General features: G+C 32.1%; 1 protein-coding gene across 3 annotated transcripts in view; it reads left to right on the top strand.

Annotated features, from left to right (window-relative positions):
• Positions 1–21,022, top strand: part of LOC118183998 (uncharacterized) — a 153,447-nt gene that overhangs the window by 121,593 nt on the left and 10,832 nt on the right. For 2 of the 3 annotated variants that reach the window (XR_004757341.2, XM_035353644.2), the window contains one exon: positions 4,618–5,225. The exons of the other annotated variant lie outside the window; for it this stretch is intronic. Coding sequence is in view for 1 of the 2 variants with exons in the window: in XM_035353644.2 (XP_035209535.1) it covers positions 4,618–4,643 (26 nt within the window). In the remaining variant the exon portion in view is untranslated. Of the gene's footprint in view, positions 1–4,617; positions 5,226–21,022 lie in introns of those variants that run through there. 3 annotated transcript variants of the gene reach the window in all.

Raw genomic sequence — 21,022 nt, 5'->3', positions numbered from 1 at the left:
AACATTGAAGAAGAAAACTGAATACATAAAGAGAAAGAAAATTATTCTTCAAAGATATGTATGTACACTTATTATTATGTAAATTAACCAATTGTTTAAAATTTCAGCCTGTACTATAATTTCCCATTTCTATTTTCTCACCAGAATGTAAATCACTTAGTTTAAAATCAGTTTAAAACTGAGGTTTTTTGAGTGTAAAGAGTGTGTTTCTGACCTTCACTTGTTCCCTGCATTAGTTTCTGCCAGCTCTTATAATTTGTAATTATTCATCTTTGTATTACCGTTGCCTGCCGACATTTGAATTTGTTATGATGATAGAGTTACTGAGCCAGCTTAGGATGAAATTAAATTGTATAGTCTTTGACCACTAGTCTATATTTGTGGTTTGAATTTGACTCTTCTTGTTTAATTACATCACCACGAGCTGTAATTCACTTTGTTAGCATAAGAACATGCCTTTATATTTAAAGTTCTTTTTTAAATAAGAAGCTTATTTAAACATTTCTGACTTTGTAGTTACTTTCAGACATAGCAATCATTTGCTTCGCATCTGTTGGGGGGGGGGCTTTTGGACTATTTAACTTTTACCAGCTCAAGTAAAACCCTCATAGGTACATTGTGGAGAGGTTGACAGGTTAGGAGATAAAACACGCAGAAAATAGTGAGGACACTGTTTTTTGCATACTGAGACAAATTTCTAATTGTTAGAAAAGATGCTTAAAAGAGAAGGAAATCTATATAAATTAGCCAAAATGTCTGGAAAGACTTAAAATTGAAAAGATGCATAACTATTTTGTTGAGTGTTTTTGGTACAAAACATAAATGGTTTGTAGCTTTTAATGTGTAATTATCCTAATATCGTTTAAGAATCAATGTCATAAATTGCACGTATTTTAACCCTCTGAGCGTTGTGACCGGGTTTATCCGGTCATAACGCTCAGAGGGTTAAAACAGAAGTTTTACTACTTGGCATATATTACCTTATAATTTAAGATATTTTGCTTTCTTACTTTCTTTAATAATGTAAATATCATCTTAATGAATGTAAGTTTATGAAAATACAGTCAAAAATAAGTAATTATACAAACTCAACTAATAAATGCTGTTTAAATATCGGTCTTCATGACAGATCTAAAATCCTGCGCCGCTCAGAGGGTTAAACTGTGAAATTTTATTAGATTGTGATTTTAAAAAGCCTTTTTTTAACAAATATTGTTAAAAAATAAATAAAATTTAATAGTGGCCTTGTAAATCCATAATGACTAAGGTTATCTAATACCCAATTTGATTACTTACAACTAACTGCTTACCCTTAAAAATTATCTCTGCATATTAAAGCGAGTTATTGCCTTTCATTAACCCTTACCATGGTCACAAAATAAAACACGAAAATATAAAAATTCATGTAAAACTTATTCTTCGCATCTAGTGAGACTTAAAATAATGCAAAACAACTTATCACCTCTGGTGCTTTAGTGGCTTATTAGAACCTTAAAGTATATTAACCGAGTTACAACACCTGGAGCTCTATATGAAGCTACGACACTAAGTCGTCAGAGTCCAGCTAACTTTCAAAACTTGCCAACAGTGCTTATTTTAGGCCTTTCAGATTTCTTCTGATCAGCAGATCTCTCTCTAGGCAAGCAGGAGCGGTGACAACAGCCAGTTTCTGTTTTAAGTCATGCTGATTATGTACTCATTTTAACCTGTGTCACTTGACATAAAATCTACTTACTGTTTACTTAACCTCTAGACTCGCAAGTATGTGACAAAATGAGATGTTAAAAAAAAATCAATATAAAGCTAATTGTTGATAAAGCCTAAATAAAATGTCACTTATCTTATTTCAAATATGTCCAATTATTATAAAATATTTAATGCTACTTGATAAATTTCATGAAGTTTATTTTATTCTCAAACTTATTAATAGTTATGTTAATTAAGTTACATTTATTAATAATGCATCCTACGTGTGGATCTATTTTACTTTTAGGATGGTATTACAAAAGCGAAGTTCAGGCATAGATAATATTTTTAATTGAATTTATTCTGTTTCCATTTGCTCATAGGTCCTTAATTTTTTCCATTAATGGTCTTTAAAAGTACTTAATTTCCGTGGGCAAAAATCATGGCAAATATGATGGCAGTTTCTGATTATTTCTTTCTAATTTCATGCCAAGCACAAAAGACGACAACAATTTTGAAAAATGGCAGTGCGTTAAGAATTATGCAAAACAGCAACCAATTAACAAAATTAAAAACACATGACACATCCATAATAAAACAATTCCCTTTTTTATGCTGTTCTACCCACACACAGTGATCTATTTTAGCTTCAGAAATTATCAGAGAATTGCACAAACTTGGCATTGCACACACTGTCATTTTTTCAGCTGTATATCTCCTGTTTTACTGGGACAATCGACAAAATTCAGTTTGCGTTTTTCATGTCTCAAAAACGCAACTTAGGATATGTATTAGATTTATATATAGCATTGATTTTTTGGAAAAAATTTTGAATTATAACCTATAAAATTTTTACCATCTTAAAAGTAAATGTGTTTCTAAGTATACCTGCAAAAAATTATGGTTTTTTATTCAAAATTTCATAGGATATATGTGAATTTACATATTGGAGCATTTTGAAATTAGGCATATTTGTTAAAATTATTTGAAATAATGAACGATTATTCTTCCCCCCCCCAATTTACAATGGGGGAAAAAAATCGGTTGCTATAAATTAAGAAGTTCGCCAGGTGAATTATTCTTGGCTCAAGCTTTAAAAAAAATGTGCCAAGATAAATTTTTTAATTTCTCTATAAATTTCGCACCAAATTTTACAAAATTCAATATTTAGACATAATTTGATTCTTAAAATCGAAATGTGGAAAAAAAAATTGGCATGTCCTTTTAGAAAAAGTCTGATTTTGTGTCAAAATATGTGTATTAGAACAGTGCTATCTATAAATCATGCTAAGTCGTACTTTCAAGACATGAAAAACGCAATTTGAATTTCTTCTATCGGCCCAGTAGAACCTCCTTCAGGTATGCACACAATATTTTAATTGAATTCAAAAGGAAAATCAGATTCAGGAAATTTACCTATTCATTATTGTGTTGTTTTTCCATCCAGGTATCGATATCTGCAAGAATGTGACAGAATGTTAGATAAAAAGTTTCTCAAACAAAATACAATGTCGGAAGAGGAACAAAGTTTCAAAAAAAGTTTAAGTTATAGAGTTAAAGTTGTAAAGTTGGATGGTGCATTGCTGTAGGTTTTGTTATACTGAATAATAATGTTAAATTTCGGTTAATATGTTCTTGTATAACATTATTATTGTAAAAATATAAATAAAAAGTAATCAAGCAAGATGAAAGCATGAGATACAGGTTTAACCTTTTAACTATCATGCCCGAGATAATCTCGGGTACAGCACTGGTGTTCGAAAATGTCACGCCCAAGTATTACTCGGGGTAATTTTTTTTTTTTTTTTTTTTTTTTTTTTTTGAGTGCATTGTATTGTTATACCCGAATATATATCGGGAGACGTTTATTTCGGCTTCATCTTTTTGTCAAACCCAACTGTATCTCGGGAAAAATTTGACAATTTGTGTACCCAAATCATCAAAATAACTTGACAGTTAAAGGGTTAAAGCTTAAATGAATGGGTACTTGACAGGGCAACACCAAAGCCTATGCAATTACACTGAACTGTGGCAAACTGTTTAGAGTTCAGGAGGGCTGCAGAATTTAGTACTGGGTGTCAAAATGCATAGTAGAGTTTCAAGCTTGTTCTTAACAGTTTTTTGTTAAAAGCTTCTTTTATAGCTCTTTATATAAAAATTTTAAATTCCATAGATTTATAATAAGTGTATTTGCTTAAGTTTGTTATATAACACAATGATATATTGCGACATTGTTACTTTTAGATTGCATTATAGTGAAACCATTGCTCATTATATTTTTGTTTATAATACCAGAAAGATTTTCTGTATATTGGTCAAAATACAGCATTTAACATATTTTGTGTTTATATTTTATATATTGTATTTTTGTGGTTTGAGGTATAGCTACTTGTTAAATGTATTTATTCGTTGGGTTAAAAAATTGTAAAGGGCCAAAGTATGGGGTTCTTTTTAAGCAGAGAAAAACTAAGTTGCCTTTTGGCAGTCCTAAGGCTGATTGCGACTAAAGACAGCATATTTTACTATTAAATAAGGTAAGTAACTTTATAAAAGTGTGATTATATTTACTTTATTTTATGATTAAGGGATTATGATCATTTAAATTTTATTCACACTTAAAAATGAGAATTTTAATGTTTAGTATTATTAATGAATATGGTCATTAACCTTTCAAATAATCCATATTATTGCTTCTATTGTCTAAATAGTAGCCAAAATCATTTTTGTCAGTTTTCTGAAGAATAGAAGAAAAAATAATTCTTTTATTACATTAAATATTTAACATTTCCCCTTTGACTGATTAAAATTATTTTCACAAAACATTTGGCGGATTAGTTTTTTTTTTTTTTTTTTTTTTTTTTTTTTTTTTTTTTTGGTACGTATTAATTTTTTTAAAATTTGCTTATTTCATTATTGTTTCTTCTCTTTCAGTTGCTGCCCAAAAATCATATACCTGAAAGAAACGAGTTCATAGTTTTGTTCAAGGTATATTGATGCAAATATCAAGATATTGTCAGTGAACATTAGGTTTACTGGATAATTATAATCTCCTGCCTGTAACATTATAGTTGATTTGTTTGAAGGACTAATTTTTGATTTTCAAAAATGGACTGAGTGCTGTAACTGCACCATATTCCCACCCACCCCCCAAAAATACACCAAGAACTTAACCCATTTGTGATTGAAGAAGGAGAAAGAATTGTTTCTGACGTTCCAAACAAAGCATTGAATGTTTGATTTTTGAACTTCATGTTGACTTGTCGTTTTTTGGCCTGTGATACTATAGACTTGTAAGCATGGCTGCTGTGCTCATTTCAGAAGTCAAAGGCAAATGCTAGTCATTGATGGCATGCAAAGGACATCAGAATGATGTTTCTGAATTTCTGGATATGTTAAAGGCTTGACTGTCGGCAATAGAGCCGGCTGATTATTTCGCTGATTAATTTGTCTGTTAAAAATGTCTTCACTCTGCTTTATGTATATTATGTGTAAAAAAAGCTAACCAAAAAGAGCAATAAATAAGTAATTACAAATGCTTACTTTTCCTGAATTTCCCCTTTCTTTAGGAATATTTATTTATTTATTTTTAAATTGCTATTATTATGTAGTTCTATTCATCAAAATTTCAGGGCAGAAAAATTCTCATTTTTAAATGTAAATTTATTAGACTAAATTGCCTTACATGGGAGCATATGATCTTTGTGTCATCAATTTCACCCAAACTCTGCTTACTGATATAAAAAACCTTAAAATGAATAAGCATGCAAAGCTCCAGTATGCACCTTTCAAATATAAGCTTAAGAATTATTGCCAAAGTTTTGAATGGTAATCATAATGGTTCTTACTTTTGGAAAGTTCCTCTGTCAGCCATGTGGCAAGATCAAAATCTTTTTATGATGTAATCACCGTATTTGACGGCATATAAGACACACTTTTTTTTCCTAAATTTGGTCTCAAAAAAAAATTACCTGCGTCTTATACGTGAAGGACACAGGTTAACTTTCAATACTGAATGCTGTTTTTAGCCCGGATAAAGGTCTAGACACACAACTTTTTCTACATATACATGTGTGTGGCCATGGCCTTCTAAATAAGGGTGCGTCTTATATGCCGTCAAACACGGTAATTGTTTAATTTTGAAAGCTTATATATGAAAATCAGGTGGTGGTTATAAGGGAGAACTAGAATGAACAAAATATGCATGTAACCGTCTAACATATACAGGTAAAAAATAAGTATGAAGAGGGAACTGGAATCTAACATGTAAAAGGATGACAGGTGATAGCAACAATTACCATACGTAGCGTCGATAAAATTTTATTGTGTGTTTGTAATTATGCAACCACTAGTTATCCCGATGATAAATTCAAAAAATTCTGTGGTATTTATTTTAATTTAAAAATAAAACTGCCAGAATTACATGATCATATATTCATAAAAGTTAAATTCCCATGTTAGTTCCCTGAAAATAATTTTTTAAATTGTTTTGCTAGTTATTCAAAATTCAAAAATTATTATTCTAAATTAAAACTTATTCAATTAATTACCAATTAATTAATGGTATTGATAAAAACAGAGCCTCTAGCTTGAGTCAAGAGCTCCTAATTCATAGTGCCAAAACTTAACCACATCATCTGTGCATAATTCACTAATATAAACAGCGTGAATGCTATTTATAACTTTTTTCACCCTTTAACTTATTTTTATCAGATGCAAATTACACTGGTCATCAAAATTAAAGGAAAATGAGAAAAAAATATGCTTATTAGGTTAATGTGTCACCTAATGCGCAGTGCTGTAATTATTTGTGTTAATTAAACACTATTGAATACAAAACTGCACTTTCCTGCATAAGTTAACACCAGAAATATGCAAATTGGACAATGTGGTGCACAATGGATACATGTTAGAATTCCGGTTTGTAGTGTTGTTTAAAGTGAATGTGGTTTCTGAGAGTGATCAGTATTGAGTAGTTATGGCTCAAAGTTATAATTTAAGTGAAGGTCAAAAGTGGTAAATAATTAGTTGAATCAATGAAGATGAAACGTAAATGGAGGGCATCCAAGATTTGAATATCCTTCAAAGTGTCATATCAAGAGTTTGGAGACACGTTTTAAGCACTGGATCAGTTGATAGACATCCTGATCATGGGGGATCAAGAGCAACAACTGCATCAGAAGATCGTTTTCTGTATTCGTTGACTAGAAGAAACTGTGAAGCAACTACAAGAGATTTAGTTTTAAACCTTCAGGCTAAATAGGAACTCGGATTAGCCGTTCTACTGCCGCACAAAGTCTTAATGAAGTTGGACTGTATGCGAAAAAAACCGATGGTTTGTATTGCACTCGCTCCAACTTCCAAACGGGCCCATTTAAACTGGTGCCATCATCCTGTTCAATGTAGCCAAGAGAACTGGGCCTGAGTATTATTTACTGACAAGTCCAGATATAGTCTGAACAGTGATTCCAGACGTGTTTTCATCTGGAGGTTTGTTATGGATGCATTTGGCCTAAAATATTTTGCTAATGGATAGCAATATTAGGTGTCAGAATACTTGCAAACAGAAGATGTCACTCCAATGGATTGGCCATCTTACTCACCCAACTTGAACCCGATTGAGCATGTGGGGAATGCCTTAAGGTGCCGAATTTCAGCTTGCTAAATTCTTCACTGGACCCTCCAGGAGCTAAAAAATGTACTTTTATAAGAGTGGTGTACAATTCCTCGAGATCTGATCAACGCTTTGGTGAAATCAAGATGTGAAGTATGTATATCTGTCCAAGATGACCATACACCATATTAAAGAAAAAAAATTTTCAACAAGAGGTGGATTAATTTTTCCATCATTTTTCAATTTCCATAAATTTGGTTTCAATTTTAATATTTTCCGAATAATCAACTGACAAACATTGTAATTTATGTTAACTAATGCTTTTGTACAAATTTCTGTTAATAATTTTTAAATGCCGTGGCACGCAATGAATTTGAAGTTGATCTGTCAGCGTTATCCTTATCTTCAGGGCAGATGTTTTTATTTTATTTGGCTTATAATTCCTTACTAAATGTAGTATTTCATCTCGATGTACTCCATCTTTGATATGATTTAAATCAGATTCTTCTTCATTATAATTCGCTTCCGATAGTGAAGAAAGTGACACAGAGGGTATTGAAAACGAAAAAATTTCGATTGACAAATTAGTCTGTATTCTCGACACAGCAATTATAGGACTTGAACAGCGGAACTTTGTAACTGAAGAAGAAATTATGTCTGTTTATAGAATTAAAGAGAAAGTATTATCACATAAAACGAAGCAACTTAAACAACGTACATTGAAAGAAATGTTTAATAAAGCAAACAAATAAATATGAAGCTTTTTTTTGTAAATTTTGATACCCTTTAGATCATAATTGTTCTTAATTTCATAAATTACGGTTTCATATTTTTAATTTTATAATTTCTGCATGCCATCTTACCAGATTTAAACTGATGATCTATAATCCGGAATCGCCAAAGTCCCAACGTGTCCGGATTAACGACTTTTGACTGTAGTACTACTAATTTTACCAATTTTACATAGTAATTTGATTCCTTTAGTTACAACAAGACCTCTAAATAAAGAATATAATTTAGTATTAGGATGATTTTGAATAGATTCAATTTTTGCATCAATAAAATTTAAAATACTTTCAGATATCACATTTACCTGTGATCCTGGTATCGAAAATGAACATTTACCTTAAAATAATTTCATTTTTTATGAACACTTTTTTCTGGATAATTTCCTTCTTTAACCTACAACAGTGAAAATTCTCACGGATAAGTTCCTTCTTTAATCTACTGGACTACTTCTTTAACCTACTGGTTCCAGCCACTGGCCATGGCTAAAAATTTCTCCATGCCTGGTTTTGAGGAGTATAGTAGTGGGCAGGAGACGGCCAGGGAGCATAATATCTGGCAGAACCATATCTCGACTGGTAAAATTTTGGTTGAAAAACATTTCGTGGTACAATTTGTTTTGGTTTTAAGAATTTTTGTGTTTGATTAAGTTCACCCAATGAACTTAAAGTAGACTAACATCTAGCCAAACATATCCATTCCTTCCTGAACCATACTTACTTTTTATATAGTGAGCAACATTTTCTGCTGCTCGGGCAGACCCTACTTTAACGATTCAATTATTATTTTATCATCTAATTTTAGACTTTATGCCAATTTCAACTTTTGCGTGTAGTATTTGTTGCATATCATTGAATTCAGAGTAAGTGCAGTTAATACACTAATAGTGACGTTTCCTGAACTAATAACACACTGTCTTAAATAACATGATAAGGTCTCACCAGGGAGGCATTCAGAAAATGTCAACGATATATCTTTGTCCTCCAATATTTTTGTTTTGGCATTTTTTCTCAAATAATAAAGGATATTTATCACTTGGTAAACCCGAATTTTGTTCATCTAACGCGGCGCACTGACATTTTTGGATAGTGACAATAGCGATTTCACTTTTCTCTGCAGACATTTTCGTTTGGGATCGTGTTTTTGCATTTCACATTACACCAAAACACAAAATTAACACTGCATTGAAATTTCTAAAGAATTTAAATTACTGAAACACATTTTTTAATGACACCCAAAATAGATTTTTTTCCGATGAATTTGCACCAATACACTTTCAAAAAAGATTTTTCAAGCGCCGATAGTCTCTTTGCTTTTAATGCACGGAAAACCAATTAGAAGCACCACTAATTAGACTTAAAGAAAAAATTGTGAAATACCAGACTTGAATATTTGATGACACTTTTTTCACCATAAACACCGTTAGAATCTTTCAGAAGAAGTGCACATTTTTCACCACGCGCAAACACACACACTTAACACATCGCTCACTCGTTTGATCGATAAACTTGACCTACTTTGACGACCACGTAAAAGGCACCATTTTCATTCAATAGGAGAGCACAATTTAGCGAAAACGGAGAAAAAGATAAACACCCGTAGTCGCTTGATAGCAGAATTAATTAATCACTTGAAATTTTCATTGCAAAAGTTACCCGCTAAAAAGTAAACACAAACCTAGAGGACTAATAAACGTCAATGACCTTCAATGTACGATATTAAATCACTTTCCTGATTTTTTCTTTCCCAGCCACTGGAGATTGTTGGGAGCTGGAAAATCCCATTGGGGAAATTTTCACCAGGTTGATTCTGTCAGACTTTTAAAGTATATAATAATTTTATGCGTAGTCGTGATGGCAGAGTGGCAGGACAGGAAGATGACGCCGACACAAAAATGAATTTTGAAGATGTCCCAACTTTATTTTCACGCATATAAAATAATCTTAGTACATATTTTCCTGTGTACACCGATTTTAAAAATAAGAGGTAGGCATTTAGACGGGGTAGCAAAGCAGCGGGGATATATCTTAGCAGTGGCGAAGCTAGGAAAAGGACGTTTTTTGTGGCAAGAGTATTTAAACTAAGTACATGCAGAAAGTACTCTAAGCTATGATTGTTTAATCTCAGGTTGTTACATAACATAGGATCTCGAATTTAGGGGTAGAGCATGAAATCTAGAATTGTTAATTTTGAGGTTGCCCATTATTTTTAAATCAGCTATTCTATTTTACATATATGAAGTGAAATTTGTGTTTGTAATTCTTCTGCTAACTTATAATCGACAATATAATTTGAGTTGCATGCTCTTAAACTATTATCTAAGTTGAATCAGTAAGTTTTGAATGATACTTCAAACAAGTCGTATTCGAAAACATCTCACAATTATAGGTACCTGAGCAATAGGAATTAATCTTTACCGTGCAAGACTTTAATAGGATATTGATTTCTGTTTTCCTAGCTCCAAAATATCCTTTTTTATAAAGGATATTTATTTTCCTTTTAAATATACGAATTTAAAATAACATCATTTTGCATTCTTATTATTTCTAAGTTTTCCATATTGTTAAGATGAAAATAGTTAAAAATTGCTGTAGCCATGTTTTCTTCCTCAGCAGTGTTAAAGGGATTTTTAAAGAATTTTAAAATAGGCACTAAATTCGCAAAGTCGACAAATCTTGAATCAAAATTAAAAATGCAGGTACAATTTGAAGATATGAGTCTGTATTAATATTATGCCCTTTCAGATTGGGAAAGGCATTAACGATTTTCTCAACCCTTTCAGGACGGACCAAGGAAGGGTTCTATTACGGGGCTCTTAGGCATGTAGCCTTTATCCCCACATCATCTAAGAATTATCTTTATTGCCAAAAAGAGTGTTCCGCAAAGAGTTAAATTTAATGCCAAATTGTTAATTTAACAAAAAGAGTAACTGCATTCCACAGTGAAAAATGGTAAAATCACTGAAGGACTTAATTTAGTAATTTTGGTGTTGAATAAAGGCCAGAATCAATTTGGAGGGGGTAAAAACACTGAAGGACTTAATTTAGTAATTTTGGTGTCGAATAAGGGCCAGAATCAATTTGGAGGGGTCACGTCATGAATTTTGAAAAGCATTAATGTTTCCTTGATCAATGGTCATGTGGTGTTAATAACAGAGAGTGGAAACACTCGCGAAAAACTTCATGTCGCAAGTGCTTCGGGTCTGAGCATGGAGGTAGGAAGTAAGAAGGAGTCGCCCTAAACAAGTTTCTCCGTACCCTGCTCTGAAGCACCAGCGATCCCTACGTGGTGACCAAAACATTGGGTCATTTGCGTTCGGGTGTAAATATTTTGTAATTACGTTGCAAATATACATATAAATGTATATATTTTCTTTTTCTACAACACTTCAGAGTCCTAAGTATGTGAAAACAACATATTTTTAAACAACATTTCATTCTGAACGGAATTAAATGCTATACTTTTCTCAGAATGGTTTAATTTGAATGAAATATTTTCACAAGTTTTCGTTAATTACATTAGAAAAAAAAATTAAGGTAATTCGATTTTATTCGGTTAAGGTACAAAAATTAAGATCAAAGTTTATTGTATTATTAATATTAAAATTATGCATTATTTCTTTTCTATTTATAGAGCTTCTTCCTAAAATACTTTCTTAAATATGACATGATTTTTTGGCTTCTGAGGCATCTTTTAAATCGAAAAATATAAGTCAATTTATAATTAATGCTCTATTCGGTTCATTTTAAATTAGAGAATTATTAGGAAAATAGTATTTGACTTTCTCTGAACATTTCTGAAAGGGAATAAAATAAGTTTTTTTTTTTTTTTTTTTTAAAGTATTATTTAAAACTTGTAACTGAGTTATTATAAAATGTAAAGGGAATAATTCTTTTAAATTATACTTATCAGATTTTTTTCTTTTTACCCTTCATTTCAACAATACATATTCCAAAACTCTTTATTACGTTCTTAAGTGCGCATCTCATAGCATTTGCTTTACAATACCTTTTAACAGATTGCTTTCCAATACGAACAATTCTTGCTTAAATAGTTTTATAACTTATTTGTCAACAGGATTTCAATTTATGTTTACAATTCAATATTAAGGTTATTATATATTTAGATAACATTTATAATCATTACAAATTAGATACATTTAATCATTAGATTTCTTCACAGTACTATCACAGTTGTTTATAAGTGAATAAATTCTTCATTTCAAATACATTTATAAATAATTTAATGAATATTTAAGTATTTTGTCAAAGGCAGATACATGCTTTTTGCAAGCACATGCATAAATACCCATACATATTTCCTATTTATCATTTCCGGCATGTGCAAATCTTTAATTTCTGTGCATTCATTATATTTTTCGTGTAAAGTAATTTAGACTAATTTAGCATACACCCGAAAGTTTTACATAAAAAATATATATGAATGTAATTTGAATGAAAATTATAAGTATTATTTTTAATACCCACTCAAAGGTCAGTTTTTTTTTCAAAATTCCCCCACGATGGCATCTCTCTCTTTAGGCAGATAGCCCTTGCATGCATTACTCTATTTAATAAAAACTTAATCTGACCTATGTGCCTAATTACAAATATTTTAACATACATAATTTTATATTTACATTTAGCCATCAAGTTTCAAACTTTTCAAATCTTCTAGAAAATACATTTTGGCAGACCTCTTTTAGCAATTTTCTTAAAATCTATATTTTTGTAGTGCGACAGCTTAGAATTTTATAAAACAAATTCATAATCAAAATCGCTGTTGTTAGTTATTGAAAAATAACCAAGATGTGATTTTTGCGTAAATGTCAGTAAACTATACAAATTGCTATTATCCATCACACTATGAATGTTTCTTTCATGCGAGAGTGTCCCTTTTTCGATTTCTATGGAACTGTCATGTGTCGAAATACTATCAGAATTTTGTCAAGCGAGCTTCTGAATGTAAACAAAAAACACCCCGTCTGGTGACCCAAGCTTCAAAGCAGTGCTTCACTTCTAGAGCGGAATGGCCCCTCCTCCCTTTCCTACCTCCATGGGTCTGAGGGAGGGGAAAAGCGGGAACTCGTTACGCGAGTTTGAATTAAAGAGACACAGCCAGCAATGCCTCGGAGGAGAAACTTTTATAAATATAATAAGATTCCATTAACTTTAAGTGTTATGATACATAATGAAAAAGCATTAAATTCTCTAATTTGCACTAATACACTTTCAAAAAAAAATTTTCAAGCGCCGATAGTCTCTTTGCTTTTAATGCACGGAAAAACAATTAGAAGCACCACTAATTAGACTTAAGGAAAAAATTGTGAAATACCAGACTTGAATATTTGATGACACTTTTTTCACTATAAACACCATTAGAATCTTTCAGAAGAAGTGCACATTTGTCACCACGTGCAAACACACACACTTAACACATCACTCACTCGTTTGATCGATAAACTTGACCTACTTTGACGACATAAAAGGCACCATTTTCATTCAATAGGAGAGCACAATTTAGCGAGAACGGAGAAAAAGATAAACACCCATAGTCGCTTGATAGCAGAATTAATTAATCACTTGAAATTTTCATTGCAAAAGTTACCGGCTAAAAAGTAAACACAAACCTAGAGGACTCTAATAATTACATTAGATACAATCTAATAGATTACATTTAAATTAAGTAATCCTTGCACTAGAACCATTTTAAGAAGGGAACAAAGATGTGCTTAGAGCCTGATAACAACCGCCTACGGTTGAAAGAAGTAAGATTGCCCGATTATGTGACAAAGAGAGAGTGACCCTGAGGGAAGCTGAAAGATCGGCGAATTCACTCAGGCCGGGGGCGGGAAGCGAACAAGTGTATGCGTTCTTCAGAATAGCTCTGGGTCTCCTCTTTGACGATGCACTTCCTGGATGATAAACAGGGAGGCTGTGGAGTACGGGGTTTCCGATCGAAGGAATCTTTTGGAAAAAGTTAGCCGAAAGTTGCTGTATAAAGCAATTTATGGGGAGAATTTTGGCTGCATTATGAATGTCCTCATTCGTAACAAACCAAGGAGCTTTATAAATTTGCCGTAGCATAATGTTCTGAAAAATTTGGATATGTTTCCTGTTAGTAATTGCTGCTGCGCCCCATACCTAGCTAGCATATGTCAGAATTGGCTGTATCATTGATTTATAGAGCAAAATCCTGTTTTTCGTGGACAGGTCACTATTTCTAGCGAAAAAAGGCAGTAATTGGGTTTTCACAACCTTCGCATTGGAAATTATTTTTTTGAATGTGAGGTTGCCAAGTTAATTTTGAATCAAGTATCACTCCTAGATACTTATAAGTAGGCCCCCGGAATTGGTTGTCCGAAGAACTGGAAGTTAGGTAAATTTGGGAAAGTACTTCGGATAAATAAAGTAGCAGCACATTTAGCAACATTTTAATTTTGATCTTCCACAGTCTGAGCCAGAGCTCTAGGCTTGAAAGATAATTCTGCATTGCAGAAATTACCGTGGAGGTGTTGGAATGTTGGTTTATGATGGCTGTGTCGTCCGCATATAAAGCTAGATGGACATTAGGTGACTTAGGTATGGCATTTGCGTAGATGTTGAACATTTGAGGTCCGAGCAAACTTCCTTGTGGGACCCCAGCACAGGTCGGGCAGGGAGTTGATTATCATCGCGAACTCGTACCCGAAAGGATCTACCCGTCAGGTACGAGTTGATAGTTTTAATGAGTTGTGTCGAAAAACCAAGCCGCATGAACTTGTAAATAAGCCCGTCATACCAAGTCCTGTCAAAGGCCTTGGCAATGTCAAGGTAGACAATTCTAGTTTTATCTCGTTTATGAAAGCCCTCGTGAATGAATTCCCCACACGGAGTAACTGGTGTACCGTGGAGTGTTCAGGCCGGAAGCCAAACTGTTACGGGATTATTAAATTTCGATCACGGCAGAATTTATTCACGCGTTTTAAGTAAAACAAATTCATATATTTTTGAGACAGATGATAAGAGGCTAATAGGCCTGTAGTTGACGGGGAGATTTAAATTTTGACCCGGTTTTGGAATAGGAATGACTGCAGCAATTTTCCAACAGTCAGGGAAGTAACACCTTTTAAGCATAAGGTTAATCAAAACCATAATTTTTTTTTAAAGCCGAATGTATGTGAAACTTTAATCGATGCGATTATTGCTGCCTTTGATGTTTCCAGGCATTTGGTAAAAGTAAACTGTTGCTTTGAAATCGTTGACCTTTAATGATAAAATTTTATTTTTTCGAAATTCAGGATGCTCCATTTTAAAGTGTAAGTGCATGCTCACTTAGCTGTGGTCATCGCGAGTAGTTACAGTCATCAGTTTGTAAGCAAATCTCTGTAAGAAAACATCCTGGACGATTAAAAAGTACGTAAACGTATCTAATAAGAAAGCAATGATATAGTACATACCTTGTAATTATTGATTTCACGTTTGTCTAAAAGTTGGGAAGTTCGGAGTTGGGAGTTGTTTATGAATGGTTGTTCTAAAAGTTGGGAAGTTGTTTATGAATGAATCGGAAATATCACAGAGAATGTACTGGCAATTGCGTCAGAGAGGTTATGGTTAAATGCATCAACCACGCCATGCTGCGCCGCTCTATCGTGTCGATCCGACTTCAGTCGGTTCCGCTGGACAAATGAAACGTTTTGAGCAGTGGCTGTTTGATGCATAGATGTAAAAATATATAATTTTAATATGTATTTTATAAGCACAAATGGAAAACTGCAAAATTGTGCACAAAGCAGAATAATTTAGTGAGGGCGCATTGGGACAGGGTGACTGGCATCTGTGAGCACCGCATTGCCGAGCCCTGGTTTAAAGGATGCTTACTAATATTGAAACCTTTTTTTTGTGCAAAATGAATTCAGCATTTTTATTTTGTTTATTTATTTATTTCTTTATTCTTCCTTCTCATCCCCAAAAATATTTCTGGAGGAGGAGGAGACAAAGAGACATATTGTAGAAGTGTATTTTTTTAAACTGCTTTAAAGTTATAAAAAGTTAGTGGTAGAAATTAAGTTTTTATGTATTATTTTTAACACAGTAAATTACTCTCCCCTTTAAGTCAAATATAAAATCAAGTAAGTAAATTCTTGGCAGTTTTATCTTCGATAAAATAATCTGTAAGATGCAGTGATAAACAGAAAATTTTCAAAAAAATTGTTTATTGTTTTATCTCCAATAAAATATTCCGCAAAATGCGGCAATAAAGAGAAAATTTAAGATTTTATTTTTTAAATTAACTAATGGTGGGAAAATGCATAATTGGCATATGTACATTAATACGAGTAAATATTCTATAATTAAAACTTGATGGAAAGTGTGAGTGTAGATTAGATCAGTGGTCTCAAACTCAAATTACATGCCAGCCAAATCTAAAAAGTCTGATAGGGCCATCGCATGACTTCCTTAGCGCAATATTTAAATGTATGCATTTTCTGCTGCATTTCATCTAAACTTATTTCCTTGAGTTTCATTAGAGATAGATTTCTCATTCAATTAGTTCACTTCGCAGCAAGGCAAAAATAAACTGTTGTAAGCAAATCTCATGAGAGCTCAAGAACATGAGAACTCAAAATATTTTCATTAAAAATTGAAATATATAGAAAAACCTAAAACACCAAGTACAGTAAAACAATTTTTTTTAAAAAAATTAAATTACAGTTTCTAAGCAAAAAAACAAGCAATTCGGCCAGCAGGCAAGAAGGTAAATTGTTCGGTGCACAAAACTGAAAGTTTACTATTGATTCCACTCGACAAAAAGATACTGAAGGTGCAGAAACTGACCTAATTCACTATTCTCATAAGTTTCAAATGTAAACAAATGTAGCTGCTGCGGTTAAAAAAAAATTAGGCTTAGCCATACTTAAACATCTTTTAAATTGTTGATAATGCTTCATCTATTGCATACAGATTAACTAAAGGCGTAAAACCTTAATTCAATCATTTTTAAAGCAAAAAATGCTTAATTTACCGAACATAAAGAATAAAAAAATAACCGAGCTGAACGAGTCATTCGGAGGCTACTTGTTTTTGAGTTATGCAAGATACGTACAGACATCATGAAAATAATATCTTCTGAATCCATTTTAAAACAATTTAATGATCCGTTTGGGGATAAAGAGTACTTTATTTTGTCCTTACGTAAAAATGTCACGCAAAATGGATAATTTCGTTGAAATATGATACTCAGAATTTTTCGTGAATAGAATACTTCCTTTACTTCATCCAAGGAAGTAAAATGTTGATGCTTCCCTTTTAACTTCCTATTGTAATCGTAAAAAATTTCGAGTATCGTACTTCAACGAAAATACCCATTTTGACAGCTCTCGATTCCGTTTGGACGATGTTTTGGCGTTAAATGTGCATATACAGATAGAATAGAGGATTCTTTTCCCCCAAAACTTATTTTGAAATGGATTTAAAGTAGATTCAGAAGATATTTTTTCGTGACATCTCTCCGTACATACGTAGGTATCTATCCCGCATAACTCAAGAACGAGTAGCCTCAGAATGTTGAAATTTTGTATATGGGACTGCTATAACATGTAGATGTGCACCTGCCTTTTTTGGCTGCAATCGGTTGCACCAAAAGTGTATATACGTACTCTGTTATCCAGCTCGTTGACCTAAGGTTTTTTATTCCTTTATATTGGTAAATTATTCATTTTTTACTTTATAAGTGATTGAATTATATTGTGCTTATATTCCAGGTAAGATTTTTATGCTTTTAGTTAATCTGCATGCAATAGTTGTAAAATTATCAACAATTTAAAAGGTGTTTGAGTTTCACTAAGCCTAACAATGCCGTCATTTGTTTACATTTGAAACTTAGTTGCATAGTGAATTAAGTCAGTTTCTGCACCAACTACAGTGTCTTCCTGCCTAATTTTAATTGTAAAAATTGTTTTTTAACGGTTTTTAATTGTTTTGTATTTTACAATTTGAAATGAAGATGTCTTGAGTTTTTATGCATTTTTTCAAAGTGAGAACTGAATTGTTTGAATGAGAAATATTTCTCTAATAAAATCTCAGGGAAATAAATTTAAATGAAATGCAGCAAAAAATGTGCATAATTTAATAGGCTGTTCAAGTCTTGGTGTCCACATCAGGTTTCTTTACAAAATAATTTTTTTAAATTAAATTTTATTTACTTAATATTTGTCAAAACATATATAAACATTAAGAATACTGACACAAAGAAAAAATTCAATTTACATTAAATTTTCTGTGTGAATTCTAAAGGTTGGGATTGGCAATAACTTTCTGTGTGTTATTGCCAATCCCAACCTTTTCTGTGTACACTTTGTAAATCGCACAAACTGAGCTCTAAATATTAAATTTTCAGGCTGGCATTTATTATTTCAAAGAATTCTAATATGTTGAAATAACCGCTAAATAACTTATACTAAAAATAAAAAAAAATATGAAAACCTTTCAAGTTATAAAAATTTCAGAATAAATAAGGACAACTGATTCTGTTTCTTTAATTTAATAAATTTGTCTTCAATGCATACAGAGAAAGTAACACATATTTTATGTAATTACAAACTTTTTTTATTTCATATTACAGCTTTCAACCACCACATCTCCTGGCAATTCGATTTCAATAAAGTTTGTAAATCCTGGAAAATGTTACTAGAAACTGTCATTATCAGGATACTCATTGATCAACATGGTTATTTTTTCTAGACTTGCTAATTTTCAACTGGGGGGGGGGGAATTTCACATATAAATGTATTCCCAAACAAGATTTTCATCCTTATTACCGAAATTCATAACTGAAAGTATTTTTATCTTTTAACACATACAAAAAAAGCTTATTCAAATCTTTGAGTAAACGTTATAAGCCATTGTAAATTAATTTGTGAAAATTGTAGACTTTCTGGGGTGTTACTGATGTTTGTTTTTAATGGTAATGAAAATAATGTAAAATTCATCACAGAATCATTAAAATCTTAAACATTCTTAACATTCCTGCTATAAGAATGCTAATTAATTTAAGGAAGTATATTCAGGAGCCACCAGTTTGAGATCACTGGGTTAGGCCAAGATTGATGATTTTAAACTATAGCTGGAGAAATATGCCAAAAAGTACAGCATTGATATTTTTAACAATGTGTCAGCTATTTCATTTGGAACAAATAGAAATTGTGGGAGGCACACTGATTGTTTTGGAGGGGGGGTACCATCCGGTTGAGGCCTATTGAGAGAGGAAAAGCATACATGGTCATTAGTTTGTTTTAATTCACCAATATTTAAAAAAAAAAAAAAAAAAAAAATAGCAGACATCAGTTTTAAATTTAAATTAGGATTAAGGAAATTTGAAAATTAAAACATATTAAATTATAATCATGTTTTTACATCCTGATGATTAAAAGGCTCAAAATTTGGATATAAAATTATGAAGAAGCATTTGAGATTATATTTCTTTGTATAATTTCCTTTTGTACTTATAACTGCTCTATTTTCCATTACAAAGTTTTCCCTGAAACATATTTTCTATGGCATGTAGTTGTCATAGGCTTTGCTTTACTTTAAACTAGCCGGTACGTGGCCAGCCTTCAGCTGGCTTTTAAATGTACCGTGAAAATGCCTAAAGGAAAAAACCAAACATTAAATTTAAAAAGTGCACAGAATTTTACTCTGCAAAACAACTTTATCAAAAAGAAAAAAAAAATTCAATAAAAATGTGTTACATATAAAAAATTACTATGAAATAAGCAATATCCCTTTGTACAAATATTAATTATCCTAATAAATAATAAATTAACCAACTTCCCATTGCCTTCTCTCAACAAACGTTCAGTATCCATGGGAAACATTAAATTTAAAAACTGCACAGAATTATCACCCTCGTTTTTCCAAGTAGCAACAGTGCTGATATAATGAGAGAGAATTATCCATTTGATTTGATTTCATCAAAAAACAGAATTTAAAAAAATCTCATTCAAATTTTGAAAAATTGCTTCAAAGTGCACTGGTTCTTGTCCAGATGCACCTATGTACCAAATTTTGTAGCCGTGGGTCTATTAGTTATGTGCAGCACGAAGGAAAGGGGGACATAGACATAATAGATAACTACCCAAATCATATTTGTAAATTTCTAAAAAAAAAAAAATTAATGTGAGGTAGCTGCGTAGTCATTAAGGAAGTAATGGAGAATTTCCTTTTGTGTGAAAACTGCTCTCTGTACTACTTTGATGAATGTAGAAAAGATTTTAGTATAAACTGTTACCGAAATGACAGTCTAGTGAATAGTAGCATCCAATGCCTTCCTGCCTACCTCCTTTCTTCCAAAAGGTGCTATGCCAAGAACCGAAGAGTTTCAAGTGGAATATAAAATTTTGTGTATTATCCTACATCACACATTCCTACAACCTCTTGCTGCTAGCACAAGTATACACATTTTATGGAACATTATTATGTGGGCCTGCTATTCTGCTATATAATAGCCAATCTTAGTAATTTGCTAGTGTTGGTGGTGACAGATAGTGTTTAAATATTTATCATATATGCTCAAGTTTTGTGCAATAAATATGTGTATAAATGTGTAATAGGGCAGTTGTGTGACACTGCACAGAATAAGAAATTATATTTGAAGAAATCACTTTCAGGCTCCTTTTCCCTTTATTTGCTTGGGCTGCTTTTCAGGCCTGTACCAGACTGCGAAGAACATACTGATGTGCATAAACATCATTTTTTGTGTAGGCCCTAATTATAAGCCTACAGAGGTTAGGCTGCACAATGCACAATTAATGGCAAACTTAGCCTTTCTCACAGCCCTCTTTTCCCCACCTAAGAACGAGAAAATTGGTCAGTATGGGTCTTTGAAAGAAGGCTATGCATAGATTTTCAGAATTTCTTAATTAGATCCTAATTCTATGAGTGAATATTTTTATCATGTTTT

Source organism: Stegodyphus dumicola, chromosome 6, assembly GCF_044657685.1.
Source record: "Stegodyphus dumicola isolate Sdum_Otavi_A_Nest chromosome 6, ASM4465768v1".
NCBI classification, from domain to species: Eukaryota; Metazoa; Arthropoda; class Arachnida; order Araneae; family Eresidae; genus Stegodyphus; species Stegodyphus dumicola.
This window is presented reverse-complemented; position numbering and strand designations above follow the sequence as displayed.